Source organism: Nipponia nippon, unplaced genomic scaffold (genome assembly GCF_047370975.1).
Source record: "Nipponia nippon isolate SJK-2023a ecotype South Korea unplaced genomic scaffold, ASM4737097v1 scaffold_28, whole genome shotgun sequence".
In the NCBI taxonomy this organism is placed as follows: Eukaryota; Metazoa; Chordata; class Aves; order Pelecaniformes; family Threskiornithidae; genus Nipponia; species Nipponia nippon.
In genome coordinates this window covers 1,927,308-1,946,151 of record NW_028262345.1, presented here as the reverse complement: position 1 = coordinate 1,946,151, position 18,844 = coordinate 1,927,308, and the positions used below count along the sequence as shown (strand labels likewise).

General features: G+C 45.0%; 1 protein-coding gene across 3 annotated transcripts; it reads right to left on the bottom strand.

Moving 5' to 3' along the window:
• Positions 1–408: 408 nt before the first annotated feature.
• Positions 409–18,644, bottom strand: NFRKB (nuclear factor related to kappaB binding protein). 3 transcript variants are annotated; one of them, XM_087763420.1, is made up of 26 exons: positions 18,337–18,643; positions 17,624–17,777; positions 16,991–17,192; positions 16,768–16,895; positions 15,577–15,751; positions 15,275–15,376; positions 14,828–14,901; positions 14,324–14,408; positions 13,658–13,838; positions 13,349–13,457; positions 12,740–12,866; positions 11,770–11,835; positions 10,703–10,782; positions 10,575–10,618; positions 10,061–10,118; positions 9,068–9,242; positions 8,388–8,494; positions 7,797–7,920; positions 7,293–7,372; positions 6,394–6,614; positions 6,014–6,296; positions 5,467–5,685; positions 4,223–5,008; positions 3,388–3,494; positions 2,487–2,622; positions 409–1,717 (listed from the first exon to the last, which is right to left on the bottom strand). In XM_087763420.1, the coding sequence occupies exons 2-26, from the start codon at positions 17,756–17,758 to the stop codon at positions 1,592–1,594; spliced, it is 3,930 nt and encodes a 1,309-aa protein (XP_087619546.1). In that variant the 5' UTR covers positions 17,759–17,777; positions 18,337–18,643; the 3' UTR covers positions 409–1,591. The 3 variants fall into 3 exon arrangements, with proteins under 3 accessions (XP_087619546.1, XP_087619545.1, XP_087619547.1); XM_087763419.1 differs by having other exon boundaries at positions 10,061–10,121; positions 18,337–18,642; XM_087763421.1 differs by lacking the exons at positions 409–1,717; positions 2,487–2,622; positions 3,388–3,494 and adding an exon at positions 3,974–4,126 and having other exon boundaries at positions 10,061–10,121; positions 18,337–18,644.
• Between the last annotated feature and the right edge of the window lie 200 nt (positions 18,645–18,844).

Below are 18,844 nucleotides of genomic sequence, written 5' to 3'. Positions count from 1 at the left end.
AAGTAGGACAGGAAAACTTTATCACTCCAGATTCTGTTCCCGAGGCATATAAACCATAATTCAAGTGCCTGCTTTCCAAGGGTGTACTGATGTGCCCTGCTTATTCAATACTTGCAGCCAGCCACTTCTTTTTTTACTGAAATACCCGGTTTCCTCCAGCCCACCCCTGAAGCAGCTAGCCATTGTACAGACAGACCGACACACCCAGCCCGAAGCCCAGAAAAACTGCCTGCTCCGCTCAGGCGCGGTGGTTCTGAACAGCAACACACACGGCTCCAGCCACGCAGTTCAGCCAGCGCTGGAGAGCACTCAACTGTAAGACTTGGTTCTTTAAATAATTATATTCAATAATGTGTAACTCGGAGCAAACCACATACTTTAAAAAAAAAGACTACAAGAGAAACCAGGTTAAAAAGAACCATCTTACAAAGAAGATGGACAATCTATTAGCCCTTGGCAAGCTAGACAATCATTGTACACAAAACAACAAGCTGTACAAAACCGAAAAGAGATGGCAGAGAGATTTGTAAGGCTTTCTGCCCTTTTATTCTTCTCCTGGTCCAACATGTCTTCTGATCTCATTCCGAGAAAGCTTCAAGGTCATGTCAGAACAGCCACAAATTCATCTCCGGTATGTGCAAAATTCAAACAAATTTACATATAGAGATAAAACTGCGAAGGTAAAAACAAAACTAAAGGCCAGGACCATGGGTTAAAATATTTCTTCCGAGTCCAAGAGACTACAGTTTGGGTATATTTGAAAACATATTCCAAACTTTTAAAACAAGCTACCGTCTTTTTTGACTGATAAAAAGGTTTATTTGTTGAGGAAAACTAAAGGAGGATCCTTCTGGTGAACACTTTCTTTTTCCTTTCCACTATATTCCCATGTGCCGACAGACTTGTTCACCCAATGACTTTATCTCCTCCACTTCTCACTCTTCCCCATGGTTACTAGCTTTTTTACAGGAAAAACCTTCTTGACTCTCGTCCTGCCTTTGACAGAAATTTGACGCGGAAGCGGTATCTGTTCAAAAGAAGTCTGAGCTCAGAGAGAAGGGAGAGGTATTTAAAACATCTATAAATAGTACACTGAATGTGTCAGGGATCTACTTCCAGGCTATGTTACAAACAAACTCTGGTGTCCAAGCCACCATCCTAAATCACCTATATAAAAGTAGTGACAGCTAGACTCCAGCAAAAGGAGGCATCTTCTTCTATGACTTTACAAGTTTCCCTGGTTAAGGAAGACCCAAGATCAACTGCTTTGTCTACAACCCAAAATGCACGGAAACGATATTTGCAAAAAGCCCTTTGGATGGGAAGAGAACAAAGAAAAGGAAGACATTTCTTAAATGATCAATGCCACAGCACGTGGCTTTACACATCTGGACTGAAACATGTTGTTTTGTAGTTACAGCATCTTTTGCTGTGAAATTTCTACCTAGACATCACAATGCTGACTCCAGACAAGCAACGTGACAGAATCCAGTCCAATCCCTAGCCATGCCTGCGGTTAGGTAGTCTTGGGTGGTTGGGTGGAGGATGACCAGGGAGGTTCTTGGAAAGTGATCCATTTTCAAACCAGTGTTCATAGCTGATCTTGGGTCTGTTTTGGAGATGGAGCTGTTGTCACAACCACAGTGGAAACTGCTTTAGTAGAGCCAGACACCGTTCCCTGCTGGAGATGGGAGGCTGGTACCGTTTGAATTCGAACCTGTTTGAAATGGAAAGAAAAAAAGCTCAAATCATGTCAAGAACAACCCGGTGACACATTGCACTCGCATCGCACTCTGAGGCGCTGGTAAATTATCCGTTTCTGCTGCCAACAAAAATTCAGGTATATGAACAAGACCAAGCACCAAAACACATCAAGAACAGAATCCGTCACAAGAAGATCACTCCATCCACTGTTCACGTGGGATGGTGGCAAGAGATCTCAACATTAGAGAGGAAGAAGTAAAAACTAGTTTGAATAAAAACCGACATGTCAGCTGCTTTTACAAGTTTTCAGAAGAAGGACTTGGATCCATGAGATACTTCACTTCTACAGACTTGTTACTAGCAGCTCTCAACGCAGATTAATTCTTTGGAATTACAGAACACTATGTTTCCAGACGGAAAGATGGATATGCAAAGAAGCGCTGCGATTTCTTCAAGAAATGGTGACCCACAGAAGCCAAAGTACAAAGCACTACAAAAAGAGCCAAGCGTATAGAAACAAACCTTTAAGCAGTTGGGAACATCTCCTGACGGGATTTTGGGGTTTACATTCATTATACTATCAGTGCTTTAAAAATATTTTAAAACCGTATCTGGATAGAGGGAAGGTAAAGGAGATGATGCACTGCATGTGCTTAATGCAGACACTACAGCCGAGCTATGTACCTTTACTTTTTACAGAACCCCACGTATCAAGTGCAAAGTCCTCAGGTGATGTTAAATCATAAAAAAGCAAATAATATTATCATTCTAGGTGCCGTTACCTGCGTGGCCTGGCCTTGCTGCTGCAGCTGCTGCAGTTGCTGTGCAGTCAGAAAGCTCACTGGCTTGTTCCCAGCGATCAGTTTTGTCCCTGCTGGCATCGTAGTCAGGATGATATTTCTACCTAATCCACTAATGCTAAGGAAAGAGAATTGTTCAAAGGTTAGTAAACAGCACAGCAGGCTAGGTCTTTCAGACTCACAAATTGTTCTTCAGTTGCTAGGAGATTAAAGTTACCTAATTTCCTAATGATTTTAAGTAGCGGGGGTTTTTTTCCCCCCACAAAACTGGCAAATACACAAGTGACAAGTTTATGTCAACATTTATCACTGTGATAGAGAATTACTTTATCACACGAATTAAACCCTCTAATTCTGGACTGTGCACCTCACCGGGTTAGTCTGATCAGACCTGAACACTTCTCAAGGAACACAGAAAACAGCCGAGCACAGAGTGTTCTGCCTTGAAATATTAACTACGGGAGACACTACCAGAATAAACAGAGAGACTTCAATATCTGAATGCCAGAGGAATTTTCACTGAGGCAGTTAACACTTCCCTAGTTTCTTTAATGGAGAGACGGCCTCAGATTACACATATTTTTAGGTATGTCACCAGGTTAATTCTTGATCAAACACAGAGAAGCAATCTAATAGCTGGCTTCAAGGCAAATAACACTTTTTCTTCAGTGCATTTGCTAGAAGCTACACCTCGGGGCACCTAAACAAAGATTATACTCTCATTGCCATACACCATATTCATTCCGTTTCTTGCAGCTAATGGACCTATTAATGGACTGCGAGTCTGTTCCCCCCTCTGCTTGCTAGGTCCCCAGGAACTTGCTGAACACAGACCTTCCGCAGCCTATTTCTAAAGCGAAACTACCAGATGTAAAATACTCACTTGGCCCCAAGGTTGCCCTTGATGATGGGGGCAGTCACCACACTCTTGCCTTTCACAGGCTGGCTGATCACTGACAGAGGCACTGTTATTCGTGCTGGTAGTTTACCCTAGAGAAGTTGAAGAACACATGAGGAGCCGCAGGGAGTTCAGCAGAGAAACTGCTTGACAACATGCAATTACCGCTCAGCTGGCTTTTTAGGAGTCCTGGGAGTAGAAACCAACAGCAGCTTTGCTGATGAAATCTGTGCTCCATTTCAGGCTCATTAAAATTCACCTCCATCTCATACACTTCACAGCTGCCTCAGCCCTGAAAACCCACATCATCTTTGCACCACAATATTACTCTGGGAAGGCTCATTGCATCCGTCCATGATTTTTATCCTTAGGAAGCTCTGGCAATGTCAATTAGCTTATTCAGCTTTCACAATACCGTTTATGGTGCCTCCAGCTTTGGACATTAAAATGGTATTAAACAGGGAATTCGGTAAAGAAGTTAAAACAAGTAACAAGCACTTCTAGTTCTGACACCATTCCAAGGGAAATTATTTCAGAGGCGTGGGGCAAGACGCTGAGCTGCACGAGGTAGGACTTTAGATAAGCAAAGTTTATTTCATTCACTCGCAACAGGAGGTAAGGGAAGACATATCTGACTGCTTTCTGGTCATTCAGCATTTAGCTACAGTTCCAACACCATGAAATTAGTTGCAGACCCACATTCTACAGTGCTTAATTTGAGGCTCTGTGGATGTAAAGAGAAGTTTTCAGACGTAAACCATCAGTACATTTCAGCATTCCCCTTTTCACCCACCTCCAGAAAAAATTTAGCATTACTTACTGCCTGGGATGTAGATACTACTGTGGTGCTGACGGGTACCTGCCGCACAGCAGTGGCTCCTGTGCCTATAGTTATGGGAGTCCCAGCAGCTCCCGAGGCCACAGCGACTGCTTTCGACACTGTGGCACTCATGGTTGGTAAAGAGACAGCTGAGGTATGGACTGTGCCAGGCACGCTCACTGCTGAGGAAGAGGGCACTTGCTTAGCATGAGTAGCTACCGTAATAGTCTGCCCAGCTTTGGGCGGCATCACCCCCAGCCCCTGCACGATTCTTATAGTAGCAGCCGGCTTGGCCTCAGTGGATGCCGCCGTAGTTATGGCTTTGCTCTTCTGATCTGCCACAGTCATGCCCAGAGCAGGCATCAGGCGGAAAGCGGAGCTTGTTGGCTCTGCAGTCTTTAAGTCAGGAGTCACTTTAACCACCGTGCTTCCAGCTGGGCTGGAAGAAGCAGAAGTGGCCGTGCTAGTCTTGGCTGGAGAATCAGCAGTCTGGACAGGATTGGATGTCACGTGCAAAGTTGCAGAGATGCCTTTCCCACTAGCACTGCTTCCCGCAGCTGCTGTGAAGAGGTCCTGAGTCAGTTTGACAGTAGTGACTTGAGATTTGGCCAGGGTTGCCATCATGTCCGGGGTGATCCGCAGCACAGTCTGTCCCTTCGCATCTGTGGTGATAGAGGACGGGGGCAGGCGCAACACATCCTTTCCTTGGATCCGAAAATTGGTCGCTGTGAGTGGGATGCCACTTCCAGGCTGGGTCTTCATGCCAAGTTGTCCTGTAATAGCCACCTGGAAGAGATCAGAGAAACCGCTGTACCTAACCAGGAGACAGTCAAAGTACAGCTTCCCAACAGGATGCTTCCTCCCATCAGAACTGCAGTGGCATGATGCTAGCACTCAGTACACTACTGAAAATAAGTTTTGGTTGCGTATCAGATGGCATTCCCAAAACCATATAAAATACAAAATACTGTGGAGCTGCTTTTTCAAACAACATGAATGAAAATGAGATCAACATCTGAAGATGGTTAACCTCGGACTAACACATCTTTTACCAGTACGTGAAAATGGGGCTCAAATACACCAAACCAGCAACCGCCTAAATCCGTACGGTCAATAACTCATACAGCGTTACGGCTCACTACAGTTTTCGCTATCTTTTCACATCTGCATATCACGTCTGCCACAACACGCAGGAAACGACTGGGTTGTGGAGCCCAGTTCCTTGTCTCTCCCTCTCTTCTCACCTGCTTGATGATATTCTGGCCAGCTACGTTCTGGATGACAGTGGCAGAGGAGGTGCTTGTAGCAGAACTGCCTGGGGAGCTGGTTACCGGCTTCACAGCAGGACTGGGTGCTGCAGACAGTCCTGTCACAGTGATGCCTGTCTGTCCTGTCGCGGAGCTTCCTGGTCTTTGCACCTGCACCGGGCTGGTTTGAGCTTTTACCGGCAGAGTCATCACAGCCTACGGAAAGACACAGAGGCAGCCTGTGAGCAGACTAACGCACTACTAACAGGCTGATAATGTACTCTTCTTGCCTCGTGCCTTATAGCTTGCAAGTTTTATGGACTTTTTACTGAAATGCACAATTTAATGGTGCCACATAAATCGGCAATAGGGAGGAAAAAAGGAGCACTGAACAGCACTATTTATGCACAACTGTTTCTATGCTCCTGCCCTGCAGTTACTGCATGTTCCAAGCGAGCAAGTAATCCCTGTGCACCACACGGAAATACTAGAAGTCAGATTAGAAGTCAGAGCTACCCCACCATTCCCATGCAGCCAAACTCACCTGAGGGAGCACTTTGGTTTGCGTGGCTGTAGCTGGAACGCGGATTTGAGGCACTGACGTAGGTGGCTGCTGCTGGGTTACCACCGGGGCTTGCTGAGACACAGCCGGGAGGCTGGACTGGGCAGTGACCACCCGGACCTGTGGCAGTCCCGAGGAGGTGGTGTGACTTACCACCCGCGTGGGAGGCGGCTGCGGCTGCGGCCCCGGCTGTGTCTGCGAACTCTGGGCTGTGGAAAGCAGCGTCCCAAGCTGTGGCATGGTAGGGGATGATACCAGAAGAACACTACAGAAAAGATAAAGCCAGTAGGTCAGCAAAGACGCAGATGACTGAGAAAACAACCATTAACATTCACAAGCAATGTACGAGACAGAAGAAGTACCTTTGGCTGGGTTTTGCTGGCTCTGATCCAGCACTAGATACACTCTTGCTAACCACAGACACTGGTGGGGGTGAAATAGGCGTTGCTGGTAATGCTGGTGCAGTTGGTGTCACGGGAGTCACGGGAGTCGGTGGCATGCTGGAGTCACTAAGGCTCAGCTGACTGGGCTCCGATGCGCTGCTGGGGAGTGCTTTCACAGAACTCTCCTTGCTACTAGATTTCTGCAAAGAAACCACATCAAGCATGAAGGTCTTTACAAAACCTGGGTTTGACTGCTGCACTCTAGAGAGTGGGCTGAGTACTTTAAGCTGAGTTCTGTATGATTATGAATGATGCCCCGGTGCTAAATCCTGAAATCACAGATGACTGACTGTCTGCTTTCCTCAATTGCGCCAGGAGTGGGCTGGTGCGTTTGGCTGCTCCTGTTCTCAGGGAAAAGTGCATCTCAGCAGCGACATTCATAACATGCAGATTTCCACCTTGGCTAATTTGCTAACAGCCAGCTACTTTAGAGATATTTGATATCAAAAAAATATACTGACAGCTTCAGCACAACAAGGATGACAGCAGCAGACACGTTCTGCACACTCTGCTGCAGATTAACCTCAAAACTAGATCTGAAAGACCACCCCTAAGATAGGGAGCACAAATGAATTCCATTAATCTTTCTGCTGAGATCAACAAAGATAACAGTGGAAGCTGGGAGGTGTAAAAGTCCCCTCTTGTCGTCTTCATTTTGCGCACTGGCGCTAGACTAACGCTGACGTTCATAAACATAATGAACTGGTAACTCAAATAGGTGGAAATTTTCATCAGCCACTATGGATGCAGAATTTATGGATTAGGTTAAGTCCACACCTCCTTCCCAATCCCAAAAGCATCTGTGCAAAGAAATGTACCATTTTAGCTGGAGGTTTTGGCTTCTGCTGAAGAGCTTTCTTGGCTTTTGCTGCGGCAGCTTGAGCCTGGTGGATCCGTTCTGCAAATACAAATTAATGGTTAGAGCTCCTGAACCCAAGCAAACCGATTTAACAAAGAGGCCAATTCAGAACTGTAAGTTCATCTTCAGACAAGAAATCAAACACACGTTGTCACATAATAGTGCAAAGAAAAATACCAAGTAAAATTAGCCAAAAAGGCTGAAGCAAAGACACATAAGAAGTTGTGAACGTACGCATACATCTGCAGTTCTTGCACACAGGATGCTATTTTTCTAACAAATAGTTCAACCTGACACACTGCTCTGCGAGACTGGATTTAAATGCTAATGGGCTAACGTTAGCAAACTGACTAGAGGAAAAAGCTAGACTGACAAATTAATGTTCATTATCCAGCTGGACTGAAGAAGCTCAAGAGATTTATAAACATTTTCAATTCTTAAGATATCACCAAGCCAGGCTTACCAAACTCTTCCTCACTCCTGTCCCGGTGCAGGTAGATCCACAACTTGCGTCCAATATCGTATTTCACACAGGGATCTTTCTCATAATGTAATCGATCCAGAGCACCACTAACAACAGTATTAACCTGAAAGTTCAGAATTCACGGAATTACAAGGTGTCCCTGGTTGGGCTAGCCAAAAGTCACGAATAAAAAAGCAATCCTTTTTTCGCATAAAAACGGAGTAAGCTGGTAGCAATCCATTTGAGTAAGAACTGACTGAGAGCAGATGTTGCAGCACAGGATGCTGTTTACCACCTTGGATTAAATGGAGCTTCCACCAAAGCTGAGCGCTCCGAAAATTGACTGTTTCTGAATCTAAAATTTGAGCAGATATATGACACAGTGTTAATTCTGTGGCTTTTCTAGCTGTTTTTTCATCATCCAGAGTTCGGTGCAGATTTGCAGCAGCTCACCAGAATAGAACATAGCTCTCATTCGCTAGTCAAAGCAGCATAAAAAACTATTGGGCCTCAGCCACTGAATACTGCCCGGGTCTGCGCAGTGTGTTTTTAGGAGAATCCGTTTGAGGCTAGATGTGACATCCAACTTACTTGAGCACTTGTGACATCGGGAGCTAGGAACTGGGAATCTTTAAGCAGCTCACAGATTTCAGCACGAGTTCCTTCTCCATTAGGAAGGCGAGCAGCAGCATCACGAACTGAAATACAAAATCAGAGCTTAAACTTCCAGCCCGAACTAGGCAGCTGTATTCAAGTACTTCGGCAGATACATTTTGGTATTCTCTCTTATCCCCGCTCTCGTAGTGCCTACTTACTCACTAAAATCTAGCCCCCATGATCCCCCCAGAGATTATAAAGGACCATTTTAAAGTACATCAACTGTGCCGGCTTTGTGCTAGGAGTGATGAACTTGGGGAACAGCACTGAACCCCAGAACGACTTCGCAACGCCCCAACTTCACAACAGTGTACTGAAACCACCACTTTGTTTTCCAGTTCTGTGAGCCTTAGCTTCAGCCAGCCTCATGGACTCTCCTCTCTATTTCCCGTTTTCTCTCAGATCAACAGCAATACACAGATGCCTTCTTTTCTAGTTATTCCTCCTCCCAGCATTTCATCACCTCTATTCCCTAAAATTTGTTTCTTGTTCGCTTACGTCACCCCAGTCTGCCCACCTTTTCCCTTTATAATGTAGACTCCTAAAGTCATTGTTTGGTGGGTCAGCGAAGCCCTTTTCTTGTTTAAAAAAAACTTTTTTCGCCATCACCTTACCGAGGGACAAGATGGTGACATATGCTGGTCTGTCTGAGCGCAGGAGAGAATGCTCTCGGGCTTTGTTCAATGAGGTTTCCTTGTCAAACACCCCCTTCACAGGACCAACAACTGACTCAAAGCCATGCATACGGAAAGTGAAAGCTTTGTGGGGCTGGCTGTAACGGTAACGTTCCTGTATTTGGAGACAGAGGATTGAATTTAGCGGGAAACATGCAGTGCAAAGTCTTAAAGCCTGTGCTACATTTATATTATAATTTATTATCATTTTCCAAAGTTTTTTTCAAATTAAAGGCTCAAATACTGCTGTATAAACTTATTTTGAATCAAGACAAGCACGAACTACTTCAAGCAGAATATAAAGCACCACCTAACCAAAGTGTGCAGGTGCAATACCTTAGGTTCATTGTTAAACAGCTGCACGGACTAGAGAGGTGCCAGAGATACACCGTCTGCCCAGCAAACACCCCTTCCCCCAGCAACAACAAACTCTTTCTTCCTCCTCTAATCCAGCAAAAGAGACATTTCCAAAATTTAACCTGGATATTCTACCATGCACACAGCACATGTCCCCAGGGAGATGAATCGTCATCATGTGCTTACCCTATAATATACACACTTGCATCTACTACAGACAAGATAACTAAGTGTATGGGTGCACTTATTGCCACTTGTCTTCTGCTTGTACTCTTAGATGCCCCAAAAATATAGAGACAGGTCATCCTCATATGCTGGGGGACGGCAGAGGAGATAAAAAGGTTGGCACTACCAATTTCAATTAATTTTGCCCAATACCCATGGGAAACACAGGTGCTTTTGAAGCAAGCAGCTAGGCTATATTGTTAGCCAGTTTTATGTAAGACCAAGGTACCTACTTCAAGGCAGAAGAAACATACTAATTCTTTACGTTAACAAAGTTTGTGCCACCCCACACAAATTCTCTTGTTTTAGTGGCCAACTGTTTCCACATGGGCATTTAGAATTAATTCTTACCTGCTCCTGAAACACGCGTTTCTCCTCTCCAGTGCTAGGTCGGACTACATAGTCAGTCCTTCTGAAACAAAGGTCACCATCAGTTCTGAGGAACAACAAGCCCACAACAGTCCCGAAGAACATCCCAAAGGACTAGTCACCTCACCCTTTCTGCAAATTCTTCTGAACAAATTCTGAAAGCATTTGACAATATAAATAAGTCCTGCAGAGATCTTAAAATACGCTCTGGGCACTACCTGAAGGTAAGCTAGGACTGTAAATCATCTAATTATCACGACACAAGTTAGATTGCAGGTTTGCTCTGATAATATACATGAACTTGGAGAAAAATCAGTTGACTTTGTGAAGTCTAGTTACTGCATTTATAAAATCAGACTATCAAGTGCCCTCCTGCCCCATGATGTAAAATCTTTTTGTTTTAAGCAACCCGCCATTCAGCTCCAGAGGCACAAGGACCAAACTTCATACCTTTAGCATGCACTGCAAAAGCTTTCAAGCAGTATTATACACTTACACTCTGGGAACTGGGGTTGTGGCATCTGAGCTGTCTTCATTTTCCTATCGAAAAACAGAGAAATGTCAATGTTGGATATAACCCAGTCAGGTTTTGTACTGCTAGAAGGTGATTTTTTTCTGACTCACTTTGAAAAAAGTCTGGTCTTTGGTCTCCAGCCAGAGCTGAAACAGCGCTGCCAATTCCTTCTCATGATCTTGGCAAGAACCTAGACCAAGAAATCGGGAAAAATAAAAGTCCTTTATTTGTTATGAAGCCGGTTGCGTGTACTTCCCAGTCATCTCCTGCTCCCTTCCCCCCTCTATGCATCACCAGTCACAAGGCATCTTCCACACTTCACAGACGCTCCAATCTCAATACTTGAACACATCCAGGCTTAGGAAAGCGCTAAAACCTCGTTCTTCTCCCGTGTTGGTACAAAGGACGGTGCTTCAACTTCCGGCACAGCGGGCAAGATACTGTTTGAGACACAGCGACCTGATACTTGCAGATGGCTCCCACCCTCCGAAGTAATCCCCGTCACTGAGTCCACGAGCAGAAACACATGCCTACGTAACCTCCACCAAAGACTGCGAAAGGGACGAGAAGAATAGCTTCCTGACTCCAAATCTCTGCCCGTTTAAGCCTGCAAATATGATCACTAGAATCACTATAGTTAAGAATGGAAAATTCTGCCTAGTAGCTAAAGGAACGAACATAAACGCAAGACATCTGTAATTCAGTCAGTATGAGCCTGGGCACATTGATTATCCATTTGCTCTTTGGTTCCCACTTTTAAAAATGGGAATAGTATCCCTTTGCTCCACAGAGAAGCTTAATTCATTTATAATTGTAATAATTAATAATTACTCTGAGTAATCGGAAGCTATGCTCTACAGAAGGGAAAATAGGAAGGTGTTCAGACAGATTTGAAAGGTGACATAAACATGGTTCGGTCAGCAACATAAAGAAATACAGCCCAGTGCCTTTGCTCATTTATCCTCGGTCTGCTGCTGCTACTCGTGTGTTGTGAAAACGTCGAACCCAAACCACATCTTTGCTCAGCTAAAAGAAAAGGCAAGGCCTTTTGAAGGACCAATGAATTTACAGCTCTGTCCTTCTCTCTGGGCTGCAGCAAGCTGAAAAGGAAAGTCCTGGAGAAAACAATGAAAACCTTTACTATAGGAGAAATCATAGAAGAGCACAAGATACTCACCAAGCAATTTCCACTGCTGAGTTTTTTCCTTGAATTCAACAAAAGGCGAGAAGCTGGAAGGAACATCTACGATGAAAAATGTGCATGTCAGAGACATCATACCATCGTCCAACTCCCGAAATCCTACTGCTGTAATGCAAGCTGTTGAGTTAGACTCGTAACGACAGATAAAGCGTTTTAAGTCATTATGTAAGTGCATCTCTAAATTTATACTTGCCCAAAGGGAAGGCAAGCACCTCAGTGCAAGCACAAGAAAAGAACAGACCAGGATAACGAGTCCTTCATCCTACAGGCTGTCAGATGAGATCCTGTTCATGCTGTGAGGCACCAGGACCTGTTACTGTACAGTGACTGTTCCTGGGCTCATGGGAGGCGAACTTGGGATTTACAGCATTCCCCAGCATTATGGAGAATATTAAGTATCCACGTTGCAAAGGCCACTACAATCTACACTGTCTCTCCCTTTAAAACTTCCCACTAAGCAAAAGAGAACCACCGAATAATTTAGAGTGAAAGGAACATCTGAAGCTTAACTGGTCCAAGCCCCAGGTCAATGCTGGCCCAACTTCATGCTTACAGGGGATGGCTCAGGGCATCATCTCATTTATTTTTTGTTATCTCCAAAGACCACCAGAACGACTTCACAACGGGAAGAGACTAATTTCTTCTTGCTTCAATCATCCTGCCTGAAGGGCGTGATCTGAACAGGACAAACTGTCTGTCTAGAGGCAATTTCACCCACATTTTCACGTACACGGGAATCAAGCTGCGTTTTACCTACTATCGGCATGCAAAACAAGTCTACCGCAATCAAGAAGTGTAAGCCGTAAAGCCTATCATAGAAATGCTGTCAACAATACAATGATTTATTGTAGTGATGAATTAAAAGTTGATTTGAGCTGTAATATAAACCAGCACTGATTAGAACAGAGGTACAAGCATCATTAGTATTCTTAACAGCCATTCTTACCTCTGCTGTCACCTGTCAAGTACTGCAAGGCGGGTAAAACCAGTTCAGACCAGTTAGGGGCAAAGGAGAACCAGTTATTTAGTGCGCTAGCAGGAGAAGATTGCCAATCCAGAACTTTATCTTCAAGCTGAAGAGGAAAAAGAAATATTCTGTTAAAGATCTCACACTTTAAGCTACGACTGCTTTAATAGAAAACAAAACAGCTAAACATATCCAGGGGACAGAAAGATTTTTATGTATACAAAAAAAACCCTACACCTGACTTTTTCAAGTAACCGTAACACGGTATTTCAGACAACAGACACCAAAAAGGGGAAAAAACTTCCCCACTGTCTCTGCCCTTAATATACAGAAGGTACCTAACCATCATCTAAAGAACGGATATGGAAAGACTTACAGATTCAACTGACTAAATTTATGAAACATGTTAAAAACAGAACGTGTTATGCACTCCCAAAGGGTTTTATTTCCTTAATATGTAATCCACATTCTAATATAATTTACAGCAGGACAACTCTGGAGAAAAATCACTATGACACAACTATAAAACCCTCTATCCCCTAATGTTGCTTTCTGCAAAGATTCCTAGATAAGTGGGCGGTTCCTTACCACAGAAAGAGTAGCAGGTCCTTCCAGAAACAGTATCTCCAGAAGAAGGAAAAAGAAGCTGGAAGATATTTCATTTATTCCAAGGCATGGCTTCATCTCTTCAAGAGGTCTTCAAATGAAAGAGAACACAAGCAGAGTGAGTTCCCTGAGTAAATATTCACCTTTGTATACGAAGATGAACACCACACGCTTCACCCATCCCAAGCTGCGCAAAACCAAAGCCTGCGAAAGTCCCGCAAAAATCTGAGCTGCAACATCTGTTGCTCTCTCCATCCGTGCAAGGCGTTCAGGGCCCTTCGAAGCACTTACTCCTCTTTGACAGATGACAGAGGGATGGGGGAAGGATCCTGAGACATCGGTGGGATTCCATCTGCATTGCTAAGAGAGTCAGCCAAATCTTCCACCTCGGATTTAATAATCTTCAGCTTTTTTTTCTTCTTATCTTCCTTTTCCTTCACCTTTTTCTTGAGGGTTGCAAGGTCGAATAAGGCTTTAGATACGATAAAAGGTAAGAAGAACAATGAGAAAAACTTCTTACCATATTTCATTGAGAATCGTTAACTACTTATTTAAACATACATTCAGAAATGTGGGTAGTGGGCACTCATTCACCACCAGTTCATTCCATCCTCCCAGTCCTTTCCACGAATCCTTCTTTTCCCCCTCAATGCACTCTGTTTTAATATAAAACCTCTAGTTTTTAAACCAATGTATACGAAATTAGAAAGGCAAAGGTAACTGCTTAGAGCAGAGATACAAATTACCCTTCCTCAATTAATCAGAAACTTAGTGGAAACTGGAGTTGTCTGTGAGCCACTGAAATGGAACAACTCACAACCCCAGAGTGGTTAGCCAGCTATATGAAGAGCAAAAGGACACAACAATCTATCGAGACCGCCTTCGTCCCGAGCTTTTCACACACAGGGGATACCCTACATTCATGCAGCGTGCAAGTGCCGCGTCCAAGCCACTGACCTGCCAAGGAACCTTTCCTGCCAGCGTTTACTCGAGTCATGATGTCCTCAAGAGTCAGGTCTGTCGTCACTAGATCGGGGTGGTCCTAACACGGGGCAACGGGATAGAAATTAAAATTGGGAAAGGACAAAGTGTTAAAATAGCAACAAGGGTACAGGAGATAACCCAAGTACTGAAATGCCCCACATTGATCCGGGATCAGCTTATAAAGTTATTTACTGCAATAAAAGTCGGGAAGTCTTCTAATCCCCAAATCCAGAATTTTGTCTCTCCAAAATACACTGCTAAAATTACAAAATCCTTCTGAACAGATAAGCATAAACAGGATTTGCATATATACGCTGACAATTAAATACAGGTTATGACAAAGGGCTGAAGGGTGGCTGCACACACAAAAAGTAGCAATCATTCTGTCATCCAGAAGTACCCTGAACTTTATGGCTAACAGATAAAAGACTAATGGATAAAACGTAGTCCCACCCCCCAGACTTCTTGACATCTTACAGGTTGACGTTTTCGCTTCTCATGGTGCTTCTTCAACATCATCTTCAGATCACTTTCCCCAAGTTCTATCTTGTCTGCAATGAGAAAACATTCAGAGATTTTTTGCAGAGTTTTCCATTATTGTTACATTACAGACTCCTTAGAATGCCATTTTCTATCCATTCCCACTTTCAACAATCTCCAGATTTTAATAACTAAATTTTCCTTATTTGAATTTCTTATTTTCTTTTAATCAACCAACTTATTTCAATACTTTCTTCCCTGGGTCATCAGACCTCATCGCTGATGCAAGTATGGAAGTGAAAAGTAGTGAGAGCCAGCTGTGCTGCACGAAGGGTTTGCAGACTTGATTACAGTAACCTTTGGAAGGGTTCAAACTGATTTCTTGCAGGGTCTCAAAGTAATTCTCACCCCTAAATCCGTATCAACCCCTAGTTCCGTTCTCACCTGCTGTTTTCATGTCCAAGGTTGACAATGTGGGGATCACTCTCAGGGGAACTGGTGGACTTGGACAACGTGCTGGAGAACTTGGTGGCCAGGAGCTTAGATCTAAAATAAATAGAGAAATAAATTTATTTCTGCAGGACCTAGCACCAATCTACATAATTCTATTACCCCATGTTCAGTAGATCACAGCCAATAAAACCAGAGTCCAGTTTCCATTCTTCTATCAAAGACACTGTCCCCGCATCAAAAATTTGTCTTTCTCCATTCACACCTCAAGTCTTTAGTTCAGCCCAGGGCATTACCTTCTTCGTCAGAAGACAAGGTAGTATCTCCACACTCTTCTTTCACTTCCCTCAGAATCTTCAAGTAGCGCCGATGTGTCCGTCTGTCTCGTTCTTCTGTGTCATACGTCGTCGAGAAGTGCTTTCTCCTTAGGGTCATATCAGGGCCTCCTTTCCTAGCTAAATCCAGCAAGTACTGGAAGATGAGATACGTGTGGCATTAGCTATCGCAGCTACAGCTCTGAACAGATAAGCTCAATTCATGTACTTTCAGCAAGTTTAACGTTTGGAGTAAGCACCTCACTTCTTTATAAAGTAACCCTTACAACGTGTCAGTATCTGCCATATATGCAATTTTAAGGCCAGCATTTTAGACCACCATTTAAAGCGGGCAGAAAGCAAAGAGGGATCTAATAAGAAATTTCTGCACCTTCACCTCCACATACAATACCTCACTGTCATTTTATGTGGACTGTTGAGAGGAACCTAACCACTGATCTGAGATTGATCTGTGCAGTCTCCATGCCAAATACCTAACACAAACATGGAAATCTGTCTCTGAAGAAAACATGTTACCCCTTACGGCTATAGAGGAAGTAACTTCCTACACACTTCTGTATTCTTTTTCCCATATCGCTGCAGGGTGTTTTATAATGACAGACATCCATCTTCATCCATACATCCCATACGTTTCAACGTCTAAGCTTAACGAAATGATAAGCGAGCAAGTATTTGCAACAAACGCATTTCAGTTGGCAGCAATTAGCTGACGACAGTATCCACAGAGGAAGATTTCATCGGGGATTTACTGGCGTCAGAATCAGAGTTTTGTATCTATTCTATACCAGTCCCCAGTCAAGCTGGGGAATTCATACAACTACATATTTAGCAACCCTACCTGTTTCACAATGATGGACATGGCAGAAAAGGAAGGCAGAATAACTTGTTAATAGGACAGTAAGGTGTGAAGGGGCAAACGCAGGAAGCGGGAGACAAGGTGGGCACGGAATAAAGCCACTATACACCAGTGAGAGCTACAAGAGTTTCAAAAACTGAAATTTGCAAACCTAACAATGTTTCTAGTGTTCTCACATTATAGGGACCACTGGACACCCAGAAAAGAGGCATTCATTAAAGGAAAGACCTCCGAGAACTGTGAACGCACAGTTACAGAACACAAGAAAGCGACGACCGCGCCCCGAAGACACTCACATTGCGGGAAGCGAGGATCTGCTTGAGCAGTCGGTAGAAGTACTGCTGCTGAGAGCTCAGGTAGCGTTTGTACTGGGACTTAAAACAGAGCTGCCGGTATTTCACAACTTCAGGATTAAAGTGTCCATCTGTAAGAAAGAGGTAAGAAGCACTTCAGTTTTCATCAACTGCTAGTTGAGAACTTAACCCAGAAAATACACAGAGGTTTATTATGCTCACTGACCCCGGAAGAGTTTCTGGGCGATGTGCAGTGGATTTCCGAAACGGAAGTTTTCGCCACTGAACAACGCAGAGATGAGTTTGTTCTGATGCTCTCGGTTGTTTTCAGGGAAGTGAGGCAGGAATTTTTTTAGGTGGTCTTGCTGCGCGTCTGTCAGCACCTCCTGCCACGTAGACAAGCTGACGACTTCAAAGAAGATCTCAGGCTAAAGAAAGCAAAAAGCAATAGTGAAGAAAACGCATCTGCGTCCTTGACAATTTTCTAGCCCTTAAGGCTTTCTGCGGTTAATGAACACAAGTCATGAGACAGTGTCTCATCAAACGCAGCAAACAGAGGGTAAGGAGGAAAGGTGAGGAAATTAATGATGCTATTGACAAGAGATAAATTCAAAACTTGTTACAAACAACTTTCTCAAAGGCATTTTTAAAACAAGAGAGACTGTTACCTAGAAAAAGAACATAAGAGAATGGTTTTAAGACGTTTTCCTGATGTTCATCAAAGCCCTTTTTGGCACCTTTTCCAGGACAGTCAGAAACATTTCCCCTGTTTTCACTTTGCCCTGTGAGCCCCACAAAGGCAGTTAAACATACTGTTTATCAAGGCCCTGAAGAGGTAAAGCATCTTCGCACTACTCACGTCCTCCAGAAGGTCCTCAGGCAGACTGACCCTGGTGGTGCCCAGCATGCAGTCCTCCATGATGCGTGTGCCATTGCCTTCCCCGCAGGGTCCCAGCTCCAGGGGGTCCGTCAGCATGTGATCCAGAGAGTCCATCCTTCGCCCTCTCCCGCTCCTGAACAACAGCGGCAAAACCCTCAACAACCGAAAAGCCCAAACCCCAGCACATCCCCAGCTGAGGAATGAGAAGCTGCATTTGATGAAGTGGTTATTTAAATGCAAGCTACAGAATCGGGCCGTGAGATACGTAAGATATTACAGAATTAATTTACAGTTTGATTGCAACACAGAGGAATGCTTTTCCAGACAGCGTGTCCCTGATACTGGGAAGGACAGGTGACCCATGTCACTTTGCTTCCCACCTGCAGGAGCTGCTGTCCACGGAGCTAAATACCATGAAAAACGACACCTCAATCCCGAAAGCGGTTTTAAGGAGCAAAAGCGAGCGGCGGGCCCGAGTTGGGGTTTCCCTCCGGTTGAGTTTGCGGCTGGGGGCGGCCTGCTGCCCTCAGGCACCACCGGGAACAGCTGCGCAGCTCCAGGCCCCCCCCGGCTCGCTTCTGGGGGAAAAACGCATGAACCACGCGGAACAGATTAACAAGAAATAAAAATAAACGCTTAAAACAGGGCCGGACGGTAAGAAACCATATTAAAAAAAAAAACTCATTTCATACCCGCTCCGCTGGCTCTGGGCGTGACACCGGCGTCCGGAGGGTACGGCGCTTCCCCGCTCTGCCGAAGGCACCCCGAGACGCCCCGGCCAGGCCGCCCCGGCGGTCCGCCGCCGGCTGCGAGGCCCTTCCCGGAGGAACAGCGGCGTCCCCCGGCCGCTCGCCGCGGAGGCCCCGGGCCGCTCCTCACAGCCCCGGCGGCGGCGAGGGCTGGGCCGGGCCGGGGGCGGGAAGCCCCCGCACGCGGCCCGCAGCGGAAGGCGGAAGGCGGCGGCCGCTCGCCGCGCCTGCGCCTTGGCCCGCGCGGCGCATGCGCACTGCGCGCCTGCGTGGCGGCTCGGCCCTTCTCCCTGTCGCGACAGAGCCCGTCGCGACAAGCGACGTTTGTAAGCCGAGAACGGCCAAGCCCCCCGCGCACTCGCCACCCCCTCTCCCGTACCCCCAGTCAACAGACAGGTCAGCACTAGTATTTTTTAAAAAAAAAAAGAAAAAGATTTATTAATTAATTTCG

What these genes read in the sequence shown, in the direction of transcription:
- NFRKB (XM_087763419.1), bottom strand. Translation starts at nt 17,758, where the DNA reads ATGGACTCTCTGGATCACATGCTGACGGACCCCCTGGAGCTGGGACCC. An exon ending in TCAGCAGTGGAAATTGCTTG is followed by an intron (nt 10,783 to 11,769) that starts GTGAGTATCTTG and finishes TTCTTGGTCTAG; the next exon opens with GTTCTTGCCAAGATCATGAG. An exon ending in AAGACCAGACTTTTTTCAAA is followed by an intron (nt 10,619 to 10,702) that starts GTGAGTCAGAAA and finishes GTTTTTCGATAG; the next exon opens with GAAAATGAAGACAGCTCAGA.